Consider the following 20498-nt stretch of genomic DNA (forward strand, 5'->3'; position numbering starts at 1 on the left):
CCATTAGGCCGAATCTGATGATAAAAAGGGGGTAGTCGTACACTAGACTACACTTCAGAAATGTACCGTACACTAGGTAGCATCTGAGGAGACAAAGGTCTTAATTGGGTCGTACATTAGACCGTATCAGAGCAGAATGAGCCGTCCATTAGGCCGAATCTGATGATAAAAAGGGGGTAGTCGTACACTAGACTACACTTCAGAAATGTACCGTACACTAGGTAGCATCTGAGGAGACAAAGGTCTTAATTGGGTCGTACATTAGACCGTATCAGAGCAGAATGAGCCGTCCATTAGGCCGAATCTGATGATAAAAAGGGGGTAGTCGTACACTAGACTACACTTCAGAAATGTACCGTACACTAGGTAGCATCTGAGGAGACAAAGGTCTTAATTGGGTCGTACATTAGACCGTCTTGAAATAGTTGAAGGAATCATATGTTGGGCTGAATCAGAATGAACCGTATGTTAGGCTGTATCTGATAATATCTGTACATGTTGTACTTGCAATAAATGTCTGGGATGGGCTTAAAGATGCCATCGTTAGGAAGATACTGAACTGTAGTCAGAATGAATGTCCCGGGAATTGTATCTGAGATACATATCTGGATCTTGTACATAATTGATAGAGGTGTCTGTCTGAATGAATGTTCCCGTGAATTGCATCTGGAATATGTATCTGAATCTTGTCTGTGATTGATAAAGGCGTCTGCCTGGATGAGCCTTTTACTTTGACTATATCAGGAGGATAATTAACCTGCAAAGAAAGGTTAGCTTTATGCCATGTCATGATGCATGAGATGTTTTATGCTTTCGAAAATAAATGCGAATGTTGTATGCATGCGTATGATGTGAAATGATGTAAGGAATGAGTTATGCGTATGAGAAGTTCTGCTTGGAGACTCTACTGGGGAAAATAAATCCCCATCTACTGATTGGAGATACTTGTAATGATGACCCTTTCGCGGCAGGGGGTTGTTGATTTGGTCTGATGGCGGAAATATTCAACAGAGCCTGGCTGGGGATGGAAGAGAGATGATCAGCCTGTCTGGCGATGCCGACCTCTGTTGGGGAATAGCTGGCTGTGCCGGGGAATACTGCCAATTTCTTCTGGGAAAAATAGGCTTGCTGGGGAAGAGAATTGGTAGCGGATTCATTGGAAGCATGGTTAGACCTTATCCTCGATCCTGAAGTCTTGTAGTAATTGCTATTGCTATTCTATGCATGTATTTTTGGTAAACATCAGTCATATTCAAATGCACATATTAATTCAAATTAAATCAATGGACATTTACGCAACCAAAGCAGAAAAGTAAAAACAAAAGCATCTTTTTTTTGAAAGAGGGTTGTATTGATTTTGAAAGGAGGCCTATAAACAGGCAATTTGTGTACAAGGAGACAGAAATCCTAGTAAGAGGAAATTGTCGAAAACAAAGAGAAAGCTATGTGGAAGAAGTCCTATTGATTTTAAGCCTACTACTGTCATTATGTCTTCGAGCATCTCATCCCTTGCTGTCGGATAGAAGTGATTGGCTTGGTCAGTCCCTCGAACTTGGATGAAAGTTGACTGAGAACGGGACATAGTCATACGCTTTAATCCCTAATTTTTGCCTGGACCGCCTTTTCAGGTTTTCAGTCCACCAGGATACCCTTTTTTGCCCAAGCCGCCTTTTCAGGTTTTCGACTTGCCGGGTGTACATTTTTTTTTATATATCCCTAATTTTTGCCCGAACCCTTTTGGTTCGCCGGGATGCCCTTACTTTTGCCTAGATACGTCGATCTAGCGGGTCTCTTTTATGCGTAGTATTTTTTAACTATGTCCGCGTTCACGGGATGTGGGAAGTCTTCACCATCCATTGTAGCGAGTATCATGGCTCCACCTGAGAATACCTTCTTAACTACAAATGGCCCTTCGCATGTGGGAGTCCATTTGCCTCTGGGGTCAGTTTGTGGTAGGATGATGCGTTTGATTACCAAGTCGCCAATTTGATACACTTGTCTCTTGACCTTTTTGTTGAATGCCCTGGTCATGCGCTTCTGATATATCTGCCCGTGACATACAGCCGCAAGTCTCTTCTCATCCATCAAATTTATCTGATCGAGTCGAGTCTGAATCCATTCGTCCTCGTCTAAGCCCGCCTCTTTCATGATCCTTAGAGAGGGAATCTGAACTTCCACTGGTAAAACGGCTTCCATTCCGTAGACTAAAGAGAAAGGAGTTGCCCCTGTCGAAGTTCGCACGGAAGTACGATAACCATGAAGAGCAAATGGTAACATCTCATGCCAGTCTTTGTATGTTACCGTCATCTTTTGTATAATCTTCTTAATATTCTTATTAGCCGCTTCTACAGCGCCGTTCATCTTTGGTCGGTACGGAGAAGAGTTATGGTGTTTTATTTTGAACTGCGTGCAGAGTTCAGTAATCATCTTGTTGTTCAAATTAGTGCCATTGTCAGTGATAATTCTCTCAGGGACGCCGTATCGGCAGATGAGGCTGTTCTTGATGAATCGTGCCACCACATTCTTAGTAACAGAAGCAAATGAGGCTGCCTCCACCCACTTTGTGAAGTAATCAATAGCAACAAGGATGAAACGATGTCCATTAGAGGCGGTAGGTTTAATCTCGCCAATCATATCAATGCCCCACATTGCAAAGGGCCACGGCGCGGTCAACACGTTTAATGGAGCAGGAGGCACATGTACCTTATCCGCATAGATTTGGCACTTATGACAAGTTCTGGAGTGATGGTGGCAATCAGTTTCCATGGTAGACCAATAATACCCTGACCTCAGAATCTTCTTGGCCATTGTATGTCCACTAGAATGAGTCCCAAAGATACCGTCGTGCATGTCTTCCATAATCTTCTCTGATTCCTTTCTATCCACACAGCGAAGCAAAGTCGAATCATGGTTACGTTTGTACAATATTCCATTACTCAAAAAGAATTTAGCGGAGAACTTCCTCAGAATTTCCTGTCATTGATGGATGTCCCTTCAGGGTATTCCTGAGCTTCTAAATATCTTTTTATCTCGTGGAACCAAGGCTTCTCTTCTACTTCATCAGCGTTAAGTTCATAACAATATGCTGGTTCGTCTAGTCGTTCAATGGTAATCCGGGAGCTTCATTGTCCCATCTGACTCTGAACATAGATGACATGGTAGCCAATGCGTCTGCCAACTGGTTCTCCTCTCGGGGAATATGTTCGAATGTGATCTCTTCAAAGTATGGGATTAATGTCAACACCTGCTCTCGATAGGGGATGAGGTTCGGATGTTTAGTGTCCCATTCTCCTTTGACCTGACTGATTACTAAGGCTGAGTCTCCATACACCCTCAAAAACTTGATTCTCAGGTCTATAGCAGCTCTGAGTCCCAAAATACATGCTTCATACTCAGCCATATTGTTGGTACACTCAAAACATAGTCTAGCGGTGAAAGGCGTATGGCCACCCTTGGGAGAAATGAGTACAACCCCAACACCATGGCCCAATGCATTAGAAGATCCATCAAAGACCATAGTCCATCGGGATCCCCATTCGGGTCCTTCATCTGGTTTAGGTTTTCCATTATCAGTAACAAGCATGACATCCTCATCTGGGAACTCAAAATTCATAGATTGGTAATCGTCCACCGCTTGATGAGCCAAATGATCAGCTAGCACGCTTCCTTTGATTGCTTTCTGGGTAGTGTACTGGATATCGTACTCTGTTAAGATCATCTGCCATCTCGCTATTCTTCCGGAGAGGGCAGGCTTCTCGAACATGTATTTGATGGGATCCATCCTAGAAATCAACAAAGTGGTCTGATTCAACATATACTGTCTTAGTCGGCGAGCAGCCCAGGCCAAAGCACAGCAAGTTCTCTCGAGCGGTGAGTATCTTGTTTCACAGTCGGTAAACTTTTTGCTCAGGTAGTATATGGCATGCTCTTTTCGACCAGACTCGTCATGTTGCCCCAATACGCACCCCATTGAATTTTCTAACACGGTCAAATACATGATTAGAGGTCTTCCTTCAACTGGTGGTATCAGAATCGGAGGTTCCTGGAGATATTTCTTGATTTTGTCAAAAGCTTCTTGACATTCCTCATTCCATATCATCTTTTGATTTTTCCTCAGTAGCTTGAAGATGGGTTTGCAAGTAGCGGTCAAGTGGGAGATAAATCGAGCAACGTAGTTCAAGCGTCCCAAGAAACCTCTGACTTCTTTCTCCGTACGGGGAACTGGCATTTCTTGAATAGCCTTCACTTTAGCCGGGTCAACCTCGATTCCTTTACCGCTGACAATAAAGCCCAAGAGTTTACCGGATCTCACTCTAAAAGTGCATTTGTTTGGATTCAATCTCAACTTGTACTTCTTCAACCTCTCGAACAGTTTGTATAAGTGATCGAGATGTTCTTCTTCAGTATGAGATCTAGCTATCATGTCATCCACATATACTTCTATCTCATGATGAATCATATCATGGAACAAAACCACCATAGCACGCTGGTACGTTGCCCCGGCGTTCTTTAGACCAAATGGCATTACTTTATAACAGAACGTGCCCCATTGCGTCACAAACGTAGTCTTCTCCATGTCCTCAGGCGCCATCTTAATCTGGTTGTAACCCGAGAATCCATCCATGAATGAGAATACTTTGTGTTGAGCGGTGTTATCTACCAGAACATCAATGTGCGGGAGCGGAAAGTCGTCTTTGGGACTTGCTTTATTCAGGTCTCGGTAATCTACGCACATTCGCACCTTACCATCCTTCTTTGGCACAGGCACCACATTAGCAACCCATTGAGGATAAGAAGTAACGGCTAGGAAACCGGCATTGAATTGTTTCATAACCTCGGCTTTGATTTTCTCAGACATTTCGGGACGCATGCGGCGAACCTTTTGCTTGACAGGACGGCAGTCTTCCTTCGTAGGCAGCCGATGCACCACTATATTAGTATCCAACCCGGGCATGTCTTCATAAGACCAAGCAAAAACCTCCACATAGTCGTGCAACATCTGGATCAACCTTACTTTCACACTACTTTCCAAATCTGCTCCTATTTTGACTTCTTTTCTGTCTACCTCAGTACCCAGGTTTACGATTTCGAGGGACTCTTCATGCGGCTGTATAGTCCTTTCCTCTTGCAGTAACAATCTGGCAAGCTCTCCAGGGACTTCACAATCTTCCTCACTTCCATCTTCGGCTTGGTAGATCGGATTTTCAAAGTCATAATGAACAGTAGCGGAATTATTATCAATAGGATCCAGAGTGGATACGGATCTGCAATTTGTTACGTGAGTGTGTGTAAGAAAGCATAGCTTGTTCGAAAGACGGCAGGAAAAATAAAGAGCGCAATATTTGAATGCGAAAAAGTCCATTGATTTATTGAATATGAATATGCTTATGAAATGACAAAACCCTTAACAAATTAGCTATTGTGCCCCGGGCGTAGACACAATGCTTTAAGAGGTTCAATTGAAAAATAAAGATTTGCAATACTAAATGGACAATAACAATTACTCCTGACTAAAGGAAATCGGGATAGTGTCTTCAGCCTTCCAATTATTGAGTCCGTCGCCAATTGTTGGGTAGATCCAATTATCCAGGTCGCCATCACTGTCAGCATCTTCTACAGCATTGATTTGATCTTTGACCATCTTTTCAGAGTTGAATCCCAGACCAGCTTTGTCAGACTTGTACGGTACGTTGATCAGTTGACCCCAGCCAGTACAGCCACCATCTTCGACCACAGCTTGAGCATCTTTCAGAGAAATCATAGCAGGAGGAGCACGAATAACCTTGGGCACACAGGGAGTTGGCTTAAGGACAGGATCGGGCGGAGAAACCACTTCAAATGACTGAGTTGGAGTCTCGAAGAATTCACCATCCATCTCAACGTATCTGAAGGTATGCACACTACTGACAATGTATTCTTCTTCCCCACACACAGTGACAATCTTACCCTCTATCGGATATCTCAACTTTTGATGGAGAGACGAAGCTACAGCACCTGCCCCATGAATCCAAGGGCGTCCCAGTAAGCAGGAATAGGCAGGACGAATGTTCATTACATGGAAGGTAGTATTGAAGACTTGAGGTCCTATCTTGATAGGGAGGACTACTTCGCCATGGACAACACTCTTCGCACCATCGTAAGCACGTACCACAATATCACTAGGCTTCAATTCAATGCCTTTACAGTCAAGTTTATCGAGCACGACTTGCGGTAGCACATTCAAGGAAGAGCCATTATCAATCAACACATGAGCCAAAGTGATTCCCTTACACTCAATAGAAATATGCAGGGCCTTGTTGTGGTCTTTTCCTGCTGGTGTCAGGTCAGCATTGGAAAAACCTAGGCCGTCGTCAACAGTCAGGTTAGCAACATAGTTTTCGAACTGATCGGCGGAGGTCTCTTGAGGTACATGGGCAGTCTTCAGGAATTTCATCAAAGCATGGGCATGAGATTCAGAGGATAACAACAAGGACAACATCGAGATTTTGGAAGGAGTATGCCCCAACTGTTCTACCACATCGAAATCACTCTTGCGGATGATTTTCAGCATTTCTTCCATTTCTCGTTTGGCAACATCTTCAGTAGTAGCTTCGATCGGTGTCTCTGACTGAGAAGGGTTGACTGGTTCTTTTCCTCGGTTTTCGGGAACCGGAGGTGAGATCTCTGGAGAGAAGATCCTTCCGCTTCGAGTAACTTTACTAGTCCCAACAATGTCATTAGGATTAGCAGAATTGCCAACTTGCTTTACACCATGGATGTAAACATCACCTCCATAATTCCACGGAATAGCTTTGCTTGAGGAATACGGGATCGGGCCAGGTGCAGTAATGATCAGGGGAGCTACTCTGGGCTCAGCAATAATCTTTACAGGTATTCTGGGAGCAGTAATCTTCACTGGAATTTTGGACCTCGCAATCACAGATACTTCTTCAATAGGGTTTTCTGCCTTAGAAACCCTTTCAAAGAGGATTGTACGATCGTCCATCAGTCGTTGGATACCATTCTTCAACTTCAGACAGTCCTTGGGCCGGAGTATGCAGAGATTGCAATCTTCAGTACAACCTGGAAATAAACCAGCTTGCAATAAATTCCTCTTTATGATCGGGAGAGGAGATGTTAAGTCCGCTACAGTAGTGATGAGAGAACCGTCATCGAGAGCATTAACAGCTTTGTCATGATTAGGCATAGGAGCAGTGATGACATTAGGAGTCTCCGGAGGCTCGAACTCAATTTCTCCAGCTTCGATCATATCCTGAATCTTATTCTTCAATGGCCAGCAATCGTTTGTATCGTGCCCGGGGCTATCGGAGTGATACGCACACCTGGCATTGGGATTATAACGAGAAGAGGAAGTGTTGGGATTTGTAGGAGGATCTCTGAGGGTGATCAAATTTGCCTTTAGCATTCCCTGCAGTGCCTGTGCCAAGGTCATATTGATCCTGGTGAACTGCCTTCTTGGTCTGTCTTGTCTTTGTTGGAAGTTCTGAGATGGCGGTGCTGCGATCGTCACTGCTCCAACGGCGTGGTCACCATTTTTCTTATTATGATTCTTCTGACCATACACCGCATTCGATTCATTCTTCCCATGGTAGGACTTTTTGCTGCTTGTAGAAGTAGCTGCCTGTAACTTCCCACTCCGAATGCCGCTCTCCACCCGTTCGCCTGTCAGTATAAGTTCAGTGAAACCTGATGAAGAACCCCCAGTAGGTGGCTGTAGAATGGGCCAGTCAGGGTACCCATGAACAGGTCTACTAATTCTCGGTCAGTCATAGGGGGCTTGACTCTGCCAGCCAAATCTCTCCATTTCTGAGCATACTCTTTGAAGCTTTCTTTAGATCCCATGGCCATGTTCTGCAACTGTAACCGAGTAGGTGCTAATTCAGAATTGTACTGGTACTGCTTATAGAAAGCTGTTGCTAAATCAGTCCAGGTGCGGATGTCAGAGCTCTCGAGCTGATAATACCATTCCAACTGAGTGCCAGACAGACTTTCTTGGAAGAAGTGGATCCACAGTTTCTTATCAGTGGTATGCGGCTGAATCTTTCTCACATAGGCCCTTAGATGCATCTGAGGACAAGACGCACCATCATACTTAGTGAAAGTGGGGATTTTGAATTTGCGGGGAATGGTCACATCGGAGACCAGACCCAGACTTTCGAAATCCAGACCAGGTGTCTTCTGACCCTCCATGGCTAGCATGCGTTCTTCCAGCAGTTTGTACTTATCATCTCTTGGAGAGTACTGTTCATTTTCATACTCTTCATCTTCATCCTCAGGGTTAGAGAAATCAGGATTCTCCTCCTCTGAATCAATTTCCGCCCCCTCTTCTGGACCATTCGTGATTCCAAATTTGATTCCCGTAGCCTGTCCTTTACGCCTTCTGCCCGGGTTAATGAAGCTCACAGCTTTCTTGTCCTTCTTCTTTTCGGCCAAAAGAGCCTTCAGTTCCTCCTGCCCCTTGGATAAGCTTAGCATCATCTCCTTGAACTGAGCATTCTGAGTCTGGAGATCTTTGACAGTTTGCTCGAGATCCATTTTTCTGTTTAAGAGGCAGACCGTGAGAATATGGTCCTTTAGAATACCTGTTATGCAATGTTATGTTATGTGATGCAATGCATGAAATGTTTTCAAGGACTTTTGGAATTTAACTTTGCATAAATCACCAACAAGAGAGAAATGTTTATTGCTACTTTTTTAATCAATGTTCATTACAAAAGGAATAATAGTAAAATACAATGACATCTCAAATCTCCCAGGGGCGACTTCTTTTTGGGCGAAGATATGCATGTGAGTCTTCGATCCTCATTAAGCTGACTGGTGAGCTGCTAATACTTTCTTCCTTTCTGCATTGAACTGAGCTTCGAAAGTATCTCTCTCCTCTCTCAACTGGGTCCAGGATCTTTTCAATTCCTCAGCATCAGTAGGCATATCTGGGTAAGAAATGATCTGGGAAGTACCTCCTTCGACCTCCGATTCAACAATCAATGGTCCGACTGCAAGATATGGCATGACAAGTTCACGAGCTCTGGCGCGGACCCATCTGAGATAAGGCTCCATAGGAATAGAATTTTTCTTGCCTAAATTGCTTCTTTTCACCATGCCCCAAGCTCGTACAAACTTTTGACGGAGATTTTGAGGGTCATTGTCATAGTCGAACACTGTACCTTGAATAATCATTTCATGTGGACCATCTCTTCGGGCATACCCAAACTGACGTAGGGCTAAGGCAGGATTATAAGTAATACCTCCTCTTATCCCCATGAGGGGTACATTAGGGAATTCTCCACAACGGTCGATGATGATAACATTTTCTCTGAGGTTAGAACACCACCGGATGTCTGAATGGGAGAGTGTCATTATCCTTTGAGACCATTTCAGATTTTGATCATTCTTCAAGACTGATTGAGGGAGGTGCGAAATAAACCACCTAGACAACAATGGTACGCAGCACATGAGAGTCCCTTGCTTCTTCATAGTACGAGTGTGAAGGGAATGCAAGACATCTCCAAGCAAGGTAGGCACAGGGTTATGAGTGAGGAATATCTTAATAGCATTCATGTCTATGAATTGGTCTGGATTAGGGAATAACACCAAACCATAGATTAACAATGCTAGAACATCTTCAAAAGCATGAACATTCATAACTTTTAGGAATTCTCGGGCCTTACTTATCAGAAATTTGGCGAGTAAACCTTTAATTCCACTTCTTGTTACCCAATTGGTCTCAATGTCAGATTTCGTCATGTGTAAAGCTGCGGCAACTTCTTCAGACTTTGGCATCTTTTCTAAACCGCTGAAGGGTATTTGATCCAGGATAGGTATCCCAAGCAGCTGGGAGAATTCTTCTAACGTGGGTACCAACTGATAATCTGGGAAAGTGAAGCAATGATGCTTAGGATCGAAGAACTGGAATAGGACTCTCATCATATCTTCTTTGAAACCAGTGGTAACCAGATTGAGGAGATGACCATGTTTCTTGTTGAACTGAGCATGATCGGGGAGTTCTGACACCAAATCCTTGAGTTGAGGAGAGATTGCTACAAGATTGATCCGGATAGTCTTCCTGGAAGCCATAACCTGTTCAAAGAGCAAAGCTAAATTCCTAAGTCCTTGAAATGGTTAGTATGATGATGTTATGATGTTATGATGTTATGCAAGCACAAGCATGTCACACAACAATTATTCCTAGGTTTTAAGGCTTGCATGAGTTCCATAGGTAAGTACCCTCCCCACTGAAGTTTGGTTGGTTCAACCTGTCCTAGAATAGTAACCGGGTTCTAGAAGGATCTCAGATCATCGACCTTTCTTTAGGTCCACTTCAGTGCAACACCAAGTGGTTGACCGAAGCTTCCCTAAAGTCCAATCTCAAAGAGTGTAGTATCGAGTATCAACCAACCTCAATCGGAACCGAAGTCAGTTATCTCACTACTTTCTAATGGCTAGGATAAGTCAATTAGGGTTCTAAAGGTCTGGTTAATGCTTTGATGACACCACGCGGAAGCCAAATTTTTCCTCAAGTAACATGAGGAACATCAGGACAACCAAAGTGTCACATTAACCGTAACTATCATTTTAACCATTCCAGTATACGCCGGATAGTCGCGATGATCTATTGCTACTTACCTAAGGTACACTAGATCCGGGTGTAGGATCTTTCACTCAACAATACCCTTAAAAGAAGGAACAATCCCAAAACATAAATGATTTTTTTCAAAGATGGACCTCTCTTTAAGTCCCCAGCAGAGTCGCCAGTTCTGTCATACGGTGAACTGGACTTTATTGGATTTGTAATCGCAATGTCGCGGTTAGCAAGAGTCGCCACCGACTTTTCTTTTATCCAATAAGGAAAGGTGGAAAAGAACAGGAAAGACCTTAATTTTAAATTCTTAGGTTCGGGAGGTACTTTATACAAAGGGAAGGTATTAGCACCCTTTGTATCCATGGTTATCCATGGGCTCTTAATTGCTCAATCATTTATGTTTTCTAGTTTGAAAAAGGTGGTTGAGAAAGGTGTGAAAAATGTTTTGCAAAATGAGAATTTAACTTTGTAATGATTCTTGCATGAATGTATACAAAGTGGTTATCTCGTTTTAATTTAGAAAATAGTTTAGAAAAATATAACTCGACAATGATCCTAGTGCGGATGTATGCTAAGTGGTGATTTTCCAAAAAGATGTTTGAAAGGTGTGAGGTGAAAAGTATATTTTTTTGGTTATGAATGAGCAATTTAGGTTATACCTGTCCGAGGTCTTTCCGAGCATTTCCTATCCTTATGAGGGTAAAACTGTCCTTACTATTGAGAAGTAAGTAGTTTTATCCTTGGGATGTAGAAGGGTCATCGTAGGGTCATTGATAGGTCATTGAAGGCAACAGTTGTGAGGATACCTTAGCATTCGAAGGGACGATCATCATTTAACCGTAGGCTATACCGAAGGGTCATCGAGGGACGAAATCGTATTTCCGAAGGCAACATCCGAGGGACTATGATGATTTTACCGAAGGGTCTTTGCTAAGGATATCCCCATATTCGCGGGACATGACCGTTATACCGTGATACCGTAAGGCAGCAAAGAGAGGTCCAAGATCACTTATTTAAAGGTCATATTTTAAAGTCAATTAAGTAATTAAGTCCATACTAAAATCAATGCATTAAAATTAATACATTAAAATTAATACATTAAAATTAAGACATTAAAATGAACACATTAAAATTAATTAGGCCACTTAGGGTGAATCTCCACAAGGGTATCCCACCAATAAAGTGGGAGACCTAAACAGCAATCTTTTCCCGGGACATATGAACCTTTGCAAAATTCAGCAAACGGGTTAGAATACCAAATCAGGGTGCAATCGAGAGCTGCACCAAAGTAATAGGTAAACAAAGCATGGTTATGATAAAACAGGTCAGATGGGCAAAGATCAAAATAGGACGAAGAACAGCGGCATCCATTACAACAAATTCAAAGTATCCAGGCATACTTAAGTTACATGCAAAGCCTCAAATATATTTATGAATCTCAATTATGATATCACATGTGAATTAGGAACATAAAGCGATAATAGTAACGCAAACCTGTTTGCAATTGAGTCGCAACCTTGAATTGGCCGATCGGATAGAATTGAGCAGAGGTGACCTCGCTGCCGCCGTAAGATTAGATTCGGTAAAAAGGCACACAATAGTTTCCGTTGTAGAAATTATTGTGCAAAAAGAATCAACTAAATACCAAAAGGGAATCAGGAATTGCAAAAGAAATAGTGTAGCACTTGTAAAACACAATGCCTAAGCTGCTGGAAAAGACGGGAAAATGCAAAGGCGAAAACGGCAAAGGAAAAAAGAATCTCGGCCCAAGCTTCCCCTTTTAGGTTTTCAAGGCGGCTATTTATATTGTTGTCATTAGGTCATGCCTGCTGCCAAAAAAAAGTCTTCAACACGTACGTGGATATAGGGCCCAACGGATCTTCAAGTCTCCGAAGCGTTGCCTGCGCCCACAAAGTAGGGGAATGGTGTGACGTTCGTCACACCAGGTGTGACGCCCGTCACAGGGGTGTGCGAGGCGTGACGCTCGTCACAGCCTCTGTGACGCTCGTCACAGATGCCACACCCGTGTTCTTGTACTTTGGGTTGGGCTTTGCTGTTTGGTCCGTTTTCTTTCCTTTTTGTACCCCTTTTCCTCCACTTCCAAATAAACCACTTTCATATTATCACTAGGTGAGCGTGTAGCGAGTAGGCCAGTTTGGGTCATTCGCGAGCTGGGCCTTAGTTCCTTTAAGTGTCATAAAAATGAGTCGGAGCGCCCTGAAATGTCTTGAAATATTAATGGGCAAATTTTGGGGTATGACACCTGTAATAATCTCAGTTTATGTGATGAAGAACTCCCTAAGGAGGGCAAAAATCATAATTTGGATCTACATATCTCCATGAACTACAAAGACGATGCTCTATCAAACGTGTTGGTAGACACATGATCTTCATTGAATATACTGCCAAAATCAACTCTGTCGAGGTTGTCATACCAAGGAGCGCCCATGAGATATAGTGGCGTGATCGTCAAAGCTTTCGACGGTTCGCGCAAGACTGTGATTGGAGAAGTGGACCTTCCGGTGAAGATAGGTCTGAGTGACTTCCATATTACTTTTCAAATAATGGATATCCATTCGGCCTACAGCTGTCTATTGGGAAGACCATGGATCCACGAGGCGGGAGCTGTTACATCCATGTTGCATCAAAAGCTCAAATTTGTTAAGAATGGGAAGCTAGTTATTGTTGGCGGGGAGAAGGCATTATTGGTCAGCCACTGTTAGTCGGAGATTTCGACCATTAGGTTGAAGTTCTTTGAAAATATAATGTTTTGGAGAATAATATAAAAAATGACTTTGTCGAAGCTATTTATTAAATCCTTTTCTTGGGAGAAAGGACCTTTATGTTGAAGCTTAATACTTAAAAGATTTTTTTATCTCCACAAGTTCTCTTCGACAGCGGCTTTGGCAGTTTCAAAGCTTCGAGCGGGAAGGATTTGAAATTCAAACGAAGTAGTTTCGTCAGGCAAACGCGTGGAAGCATCTAAGACACGCAACGTTTGAAAATTTCGAACGTGGCAATCATCTGTGTAGAGACCGTTAGGGTCGAATTGCTATAAAGAGGAGTCTTAGTTTTCAGACTTGGTGTGTTCAAATTGATATACAAAATTCACTAAAAATACTCAAAGTACCGGAGCGAGAGAAACAAGTCTTTGCTGAAAATGTATGTATGAAGAACACCATGATTACATTTCATGTTATTTGCTTAAATGCAAGTTACTTAAATTAAAACCATTTACTGTCTTTTTCTTCTGTCGAATTGCCTTTGTCTCAAAACCTTTCGCATTGCTTTTACTTTACATTTACATTTTGTCAAACCTTTATTTCCAGCATCTTTTCAAACTTAAAACTTTTTACTTCAAGTTATTTATCTTTACTTTTGCCAATTCCCTTTGTGATATTAAAAAAGCCTTTTTACAGAATTGCTACCATTTATCCTTTGTCTTTAAAGTTATAAATTTCGTTTAGTTTATTTTCGAAACACCTTTTACCATTCATAAACCAGAAACAAACTTAGTCATGAGTCAAATCATCATAACACTAGTTCTTGAGACACATGTCCTAGGATCAATCTAGTCGATCCTGTAAGTTACCAAGATTCATAATATTGGAGGACTAGCGGTTGTTTGTCAGAAATTACTGGTAAACATATTGGCACGCCCAATGGGACAGTGTCAAAAGAATTGTTAATTATAATAGTTTGCTTTACTTTTACAATACAAAATTGTTGTTATTCTTTTGAGTTAAAAAATAATAGTGTTGCATGAACCTTAGAAGTGTTAAGATAGCCAACAATTCGCAACCTATAACCAAAAGAAAAAACACAAAAAAGATGGTTAATATAACCAGTCAAGGGGAACAATTTCCTCCCCACGGAACAGGCACAATCGGAACAAGTTCGATTGATGCATCCACTGAGATCCCTAGTACACAGGCCATAGCAACATCTGGATCCATGGCCTTAAATAATTCGACAATAATGCCTATTATGTCAAGCGTAGCGGACATTTCTGCAAATTCAACCCCGAGGCCACCGGGATTTGAGAATTTCAGGCCTTTGAGAGAATACCCATATGGAATGCCATCTACTGCCATGGCAGGTCTTCAAAATAATACTTCCATATATACTCAACCCCATAATACGGTTATTTCGCCAATTCAAAATTCTGGTTCTAGCATGAACCATGTAGGTCGAAATACCCAATCACAAGGAGTATCCACCCTATTACCTACCCTTACAACGAATAACCAGGCAGCCTTTAGACAATAAATGGATGCTAGTAACCATGATATGGTAGGAGTTCTTGCCAGAGAAATGGATACCATTTTTTCTCCCCTAATAGAGAATGTAAATAGGACTAATAATGATAATGCCCAAACATACCAACAACTGTCAGCGCAGATGGGACGCATAGCATATTTCCTAGGCGCCCCTCAGTCCTCTATTCGACGCAGACCAAACCAAGTTATAATCTAGGAAGAAGAACCAACTATAAATCAGGTTCGACCACTTAGACAAGCACCTGACGAAAGGGTCATAGGGGCAAGATTAGAACAACAACCAGTTCGACAGGAAGTCCCTGAAGAATAACCTAGGAGAGTGATAATGGTTAATAGAGACCAGGATGCAGATGAAGTAATTCATAGGGTTAGGCGAGAAAACATGATGGAAAATGACTTAACTACTATGATAGAGAGAATCATGGCCCAGAATGGTCTGAATACATGACTTCGACGGCCAAATTATTCCTCTCCTTTATCAGAATACGTCCTACAAACTGAACTACCAAGGGGTTGTAAAATCCCTAAGTTCACCAAATTCTCAGGGGACACTAGTGAATCCACTATAGAACACATAGCCAGATACATGACTGAGGCAGGGGATTTTGCGAACAGTGAGAACCTAAGAATGAAATATTTCCCCAGTTCTTTAATGAAGAATGCCTTCACGTGGTTCACAACTTTGCCACCAAATTCCATAGATACTTTGCCTCATTTGGAAAGATTGTTTCATGAACAATTCTACATGGGCCAAACTAAGATAAGTCTTAAGGAATTAGCCAGTATCAAAAGAAAACTCACTGAACCTATAGATGATTATCTGAATAGGTTCCGTTTATTGAAATCTAGATGCTTTACAATAGTGCCTGAACATGAATTGGTCGAAATGGCCGCTTGAGGGTTAGACTATTCCATTAGGAAAAAGTTAGATACCCAGTATCTAAGAGATATGGCCCAATTAGCAGATAGGGTTCGACAGGTCGAACGTTTAAAAGCTAAAAAGGCTAGAGGAAATAAGAATTATAAGAAAGAAAGGGTTGCTTATGTCGAATTCGAAGATGGGGAGTCTGAAATCTCTAATGACCCTTATGGTCTCGAGGAATTCGAAGTAGATTTGGCTGAATTAAAAGAAGCATCACCTTATGCTTATAAATTACTTACACCTTCGAATGGCAGGAACCCTGTCGAAACTGAAAAGAATGATATATTTCCTAAAAAGACTTACACATTTGATGTTACCAAATGTGATGAAATATTTGATTTATTAGTAAAAGATGGCCAAATGATAGTGCCTCCTAATACCAAAATTCCTCCGTTAGAACAACGGAAGAAAAGAGGCTTCTGTAAATATCATAATTTTTTAGGCCATAAGACCTCACAATGCTTTCTTTTCAGGGATCTTATTCAGAATGCAATTAAGGATGGCCGCCTCAAGTTTGCTGACAAGGGGAAAAACCAGATGAAGGTTGACGTTGAACCCCTCAACATTGTTGACACAAATTATGTTGAACCTGTCGAAAACAACATGATTGACATGGTGGAAGTGGAGGTTGTGAAGGAAACAGGAACTGAAGGCTATGTGCTAGTTGGAAAGCAGGCTACTGATGGCCTAAATAATGATGTTCCCTTTGGAATTTCTGTCAAAGGTGAACAAGTTGCTAATGTCGAACCAAAGGCCACTGAAGGTCTTAATGGGAAGGCAATTGAGACTACTAAGGGCCTAAGGAAGAAATTTGAGGAAATTTCAATCGCTGATGGCGCCAATCTAGGTCTCAACATGGTGGGTCTGAACCAACCCCCCCAGAAATGGAGGAACTGGAGAGGTGTCTGAAGATAGAGCAAGAGGGAATGTAGTTTGGCTACCCCAAAGCTAATGAGAGCCTACATGAATACCTTTGGAGGTGTCACAAAAGAAATTCTGACATGCTGTTGTGCCCAAGGTGTAACATCATGATGTGTCGAAGGGTGGTTGAGGACTATGAAAGATGGCAACGAACTAAGACTGAGAGAAATTGGAGAAAGGAAAGCCAACTACTGAAGGTGTATCCCAAGCCTGGGTAAAGCCTTCTTGGTTTTATTGTGCATTGCTACAAGTTCGGAACAGAATGCTTAATGTGTCCCAGATGTGGGGAAGTTTACAACAGGGAATTGGCTGAAGCATTCGAGAGAATTCCATCTAACAAAGGTTGGAATGGACACGGAGGTAACCCGAATATGTACATATTCGACAATAGGGGAGTTTCTAGGAGGCAAGACAGCCCTCACCCAAGGGCGAAAATAGTTATGTTTAAACTTCCGACAGAAGTCCCTGAGGACAAATCGACTCAGGCGTGGTCGAAGAAGGGAAAGTGGAAAAGTTTTGAGGATGGAGGAAGAACCTCTTGGGCTTATAGAAAACAGTTCCAGGCATCTAAGAGAGAGGCTATCAGACTGTAGAACTACAAAGGAAAGAATCCTATGTCAAGGTCCCAGTGGAGAAGACATCAGAGGTTGAGAAAGGCTGAAAGAGAGATGACTTCGAGGGAGATTGGAGAATCCAGCAACGTCAAGGTTCCCCCAAATGTCAGAAATTCGACCAAACCTTCTGTAGGAAGGAAGTGGTTTCCAGATGAAAACAAAAATCAGAAAGTTCAGGAGGAACAAATAAGAGAGGAAGAAATGCTCACTGACGACTTTGAGTCCGACGGAGTGTCATCTATTAATATGAATTGCAATGTGGTCTCAGTTCTACCATACAAATATAATCAAGAGACGGAGATTGAAGATAATGAGGAAGCGGATGTTGTGGAGATGGCAAAGCATAAACCTGTGTGTTACTATGTTCTCAACAACAGCGTTGTCGAAGAGCAGAACGCTCTTTTTGAAAGGCCTCACCAAGGGATGCAGAACCATCTCAAGCCCCTATACATTAGAGCTAAAGTTGAACATGTGGGGGTGAACAAAGTTCTGGGGGACGGAGGAGCAGCAGTCAATCTGATGCCTCAATTCATGTTGAAAAAGATAGGTATGTTTGACACTGATGTTAAACCTCACAATATGGTATTGTCGAACTATGAGGGTAAGATAGGATAGACTCTGAGTGTCATACAAGTAGATTTGACTGTTGGATCAATCACAAGACCAACAATGTTCATGGTGATACCTGCGAAGGCGAATTACAACTTTCTGCTAGGAAGGGAATGGATCCATGGAATAGGGGAAGTTCCTTCGACCATGCATCAGAGGGTATCCATCTGAAGAGAAGATGGTGTAGTAGAAAATGTTGAAGCTGACCAAAGTTACTTCATGGCAGAAGTGAACCATATAGATAAGAAGAACTTCGACACGAACTTGGCTCATATATGACCTTGCCACCCAGCTGAAGACGGCTACTCCCCAAATAAAAATGCTTTGTATTTCTTGACTCTACATCCCAATGGCTTTCAGTGGGATAGGGAAATTACGGGGGACCCAGAAGAAGGGGAATCATCTAAAGTACAACCAATAGGCTGGGATGAAGACCTGGATTATGCCTGAGTCTTCTTTTTTCGAAAAGATTTCGGTCTACATGGCTGAGAACAAAAGAAAAGCGGCTCTCGAAGCCGAGATAACTAACATGGCTGACAAAGCCACATATGGTGAAATTTATAATGCAGGACCTGGGGAGTACTTTAAGCAAAAAAACCCTGACGAACAGGTGCATATGGAATTAACAAACCAGAGGTTAGATGCCATATATGACGAAGAGCCTCTGGGATTCGAAAAAGATCCAGTAACGTCGAGTGCGAAGATGTTAGCGCAAGATCCTCTTGAAGAAATTGATCTTGGAGATGGGAGTTCAAAAAGAATCACTTACATCAACACTAAACTGGACCCCAAGTTGAAATTAAGAGTAATTGAATTGCTAAGAGAAAACAAAGATTGTTTTGCTTGGGACTACGACGAGATGCCTGGTTTGAAGAGGGACCTAGTCGAATTGAAGCTGCCTATTAAGGATGGCAAGAAGCCCATAAGCAGACTCCAAGGAGATTCACCCCAAAGATCCTCACAAAGATAAAAAAAATAGGTCAAAAGACTTCTTCGATGCAATTTCATTAGGACCACAAGGTATGTCGAATGGATTGCAAACATAGTTCCTGTTATCAAGAAAAATGGCTCTTTAAGAGTATGTATAGACTTTCGTGATCTAAATGCAACAACTCCTAAATATGAGTAACCAATGCCTGTGTCAGAGATGCTGGTTGACTCAGCTGCAGGCTATGAATATCTTAGCATGCTTGATGGATATTCTGGCTATAACCATATTTTCATTGCTGAAGAGGATGTTTCCAAAACAGCCTTTCGATGTCCAGGGGCAATAGGAACTTATGAGTGGATAGTTATGCCCTTTGGTTTAAAAAATGTTGGGGCAGCATACCAGCGAGCAATGAATTCTATATTCCATGATTATATAGAGACATTTATGCAGGTTTATATAGATGATATTGTGATAAAATCTATATCAGACGAAAATTATCTAACCCATCTCAGTCAATCATTCGAAAGAATGAGAAAACATGGCTTAAAGATGAAACCTCTTAAATGTGCATTCTTTGTGCAGGCTGGAGATTTTTTGGGCTTTGTGGTCCATAAAAAGGGGATAGAAATCAATCAGAATAAGACGAAGGCTATTATGGAGACCAAAGCACCCTCAACTAAGAAAGAATTGCAATCATTATTAAGAAAGGTAAACTTCCTGAGAAGATTCATCTCAAACTTAAGTGGTCGAACTCAAGCCTTCTCTCCCCTCCTACGCCTGAAACAAGGGAAGTTCGAATGGAATGCTGAACATCAAAAGGCATTAGACAAGATCAAGCATTATCTGACGAATCCTCCTATCTTGTCACCACCATGTGGAAAGAAGCCTATGAGACTCTATATATCAGCTTCCGACACTACTATAGGTATCATGTTGGCACAAGAGAATGAAGATGGCGTCAAAAGAGCCATTTATTATCTTAGTAGGGTTTTAAATGATGCAGAAACTAGATACACTTCAATAGAAAAGTTGTGTCTTTGTTTGCATTTCTCTTGTACTAAACTCAAGTATTATATAAAACCTATTGATTTATACGTCTCTTCACACTTTGATGTCATTAAGTATATGTTATTGAAGCCAATAATGCACATTCGAGTTGGAAAATGGGCATTAGCCCTCACTGAATACTCTTTAGCCTTTATGCCTTTAAGAGCAATGAAGGAACAAATAGTATCAGACTTTATTGTAGACCATGCAGTGGTCGAAAGTCCTCAACTTCAAGTTGAGTTAAAACCTTGAGATTATTCTTCGACGGTTCCACTCATAAGGATGGAAGTGGAGTTGGGATCATGATAATTTCTCCTGATGGAATTCCAACAAAACTCAAATATAAAATCGAAGGTCCCCTTTGTTCTAACAACGAGGTAGAATATGAAGCCCTTATTGCAGGACTTTAAGCTTTGTTGGAATTAGGGGCAACTATGGTCAAAATTAAAGGAGACTCAGAATTAGTAATTAAGCAACTAACGAAGGAGTACAAATGTATAAAAGAAAATTTGATTATGTACTTCGTCATTGCAAATAGGTTGCTCAAAAAATTTGAGTATATAGACATAAAACATGTTCCTAGAATAAAAAACCA

At 41.8% G+C, this 20498-nt stretch overlaps 1 protein-coding gene across 1 annotated transcript; it reads left to right on the forward strand.

Moving 5' to 3' along the window:
• Positions 1 to 19057: 19057 nt before the first annotated feature.
• LOC127095832 (uncharacterized) lies at positions 19058 to 20155 on the forward strand. The gene is made up of 3 exons (XM_051034463.1): positions 19058 to 19306; positions 19439 to 19564; positions 19994 to 20155. The coding sequence occupies exons 1-3, from the start codon at positions 19058 to 19060 to the stop codon at positions 20153 to 20155; spliced, it is 537 nt and encodes a 178-aa protein (XP_050890420.1).
• Positions 20156 to 20498: the final 343 nt, after the last annotated feature.

The sequence above is a fragment of the Lathyrus oleraceus genome, chromosome 6 (assembly GCF_024323335.1).
Source record: "Lathyrus oleraceus cultivar Zhongwan6 chromosome 6, CAAS_Psat_ZW6_1.0, whole genome shotgun sequence".
Classification (NCBI taxonomy): domain Eukaryota; kingdom Viridiplantae; phylum Streptophyta; class Magnoliopsida; order Fabales; family Fabaceae; genus Lathyrus; species Lathyrus oleraceus.

Excerpts from the sequence above, each read along its gene's own strand:
- LOC127095832 (XM_051034463.1), top strand. The coding sequence starts at position 19,058 with ATGCCTGTGTCAGAGATGCTGGTTGACTCAGCTGCAGGCTATGAATAT. Across the intron at positions 19,307-19,438 it reads ATATAGAGACATTTATGCAG|GCTGGAGATTTTTTGGGCTT; the intron begins GTTTATATAGAT and ends TTCTTTGTGCAG. Across the intron at positions 19,565-19,993 it reads TGCAATCATTATTAAGAAAG|CCAATAATGCACATTCGAGT; the intron begins GTAAACTTCCTG and ends ATGTTATTGAAG.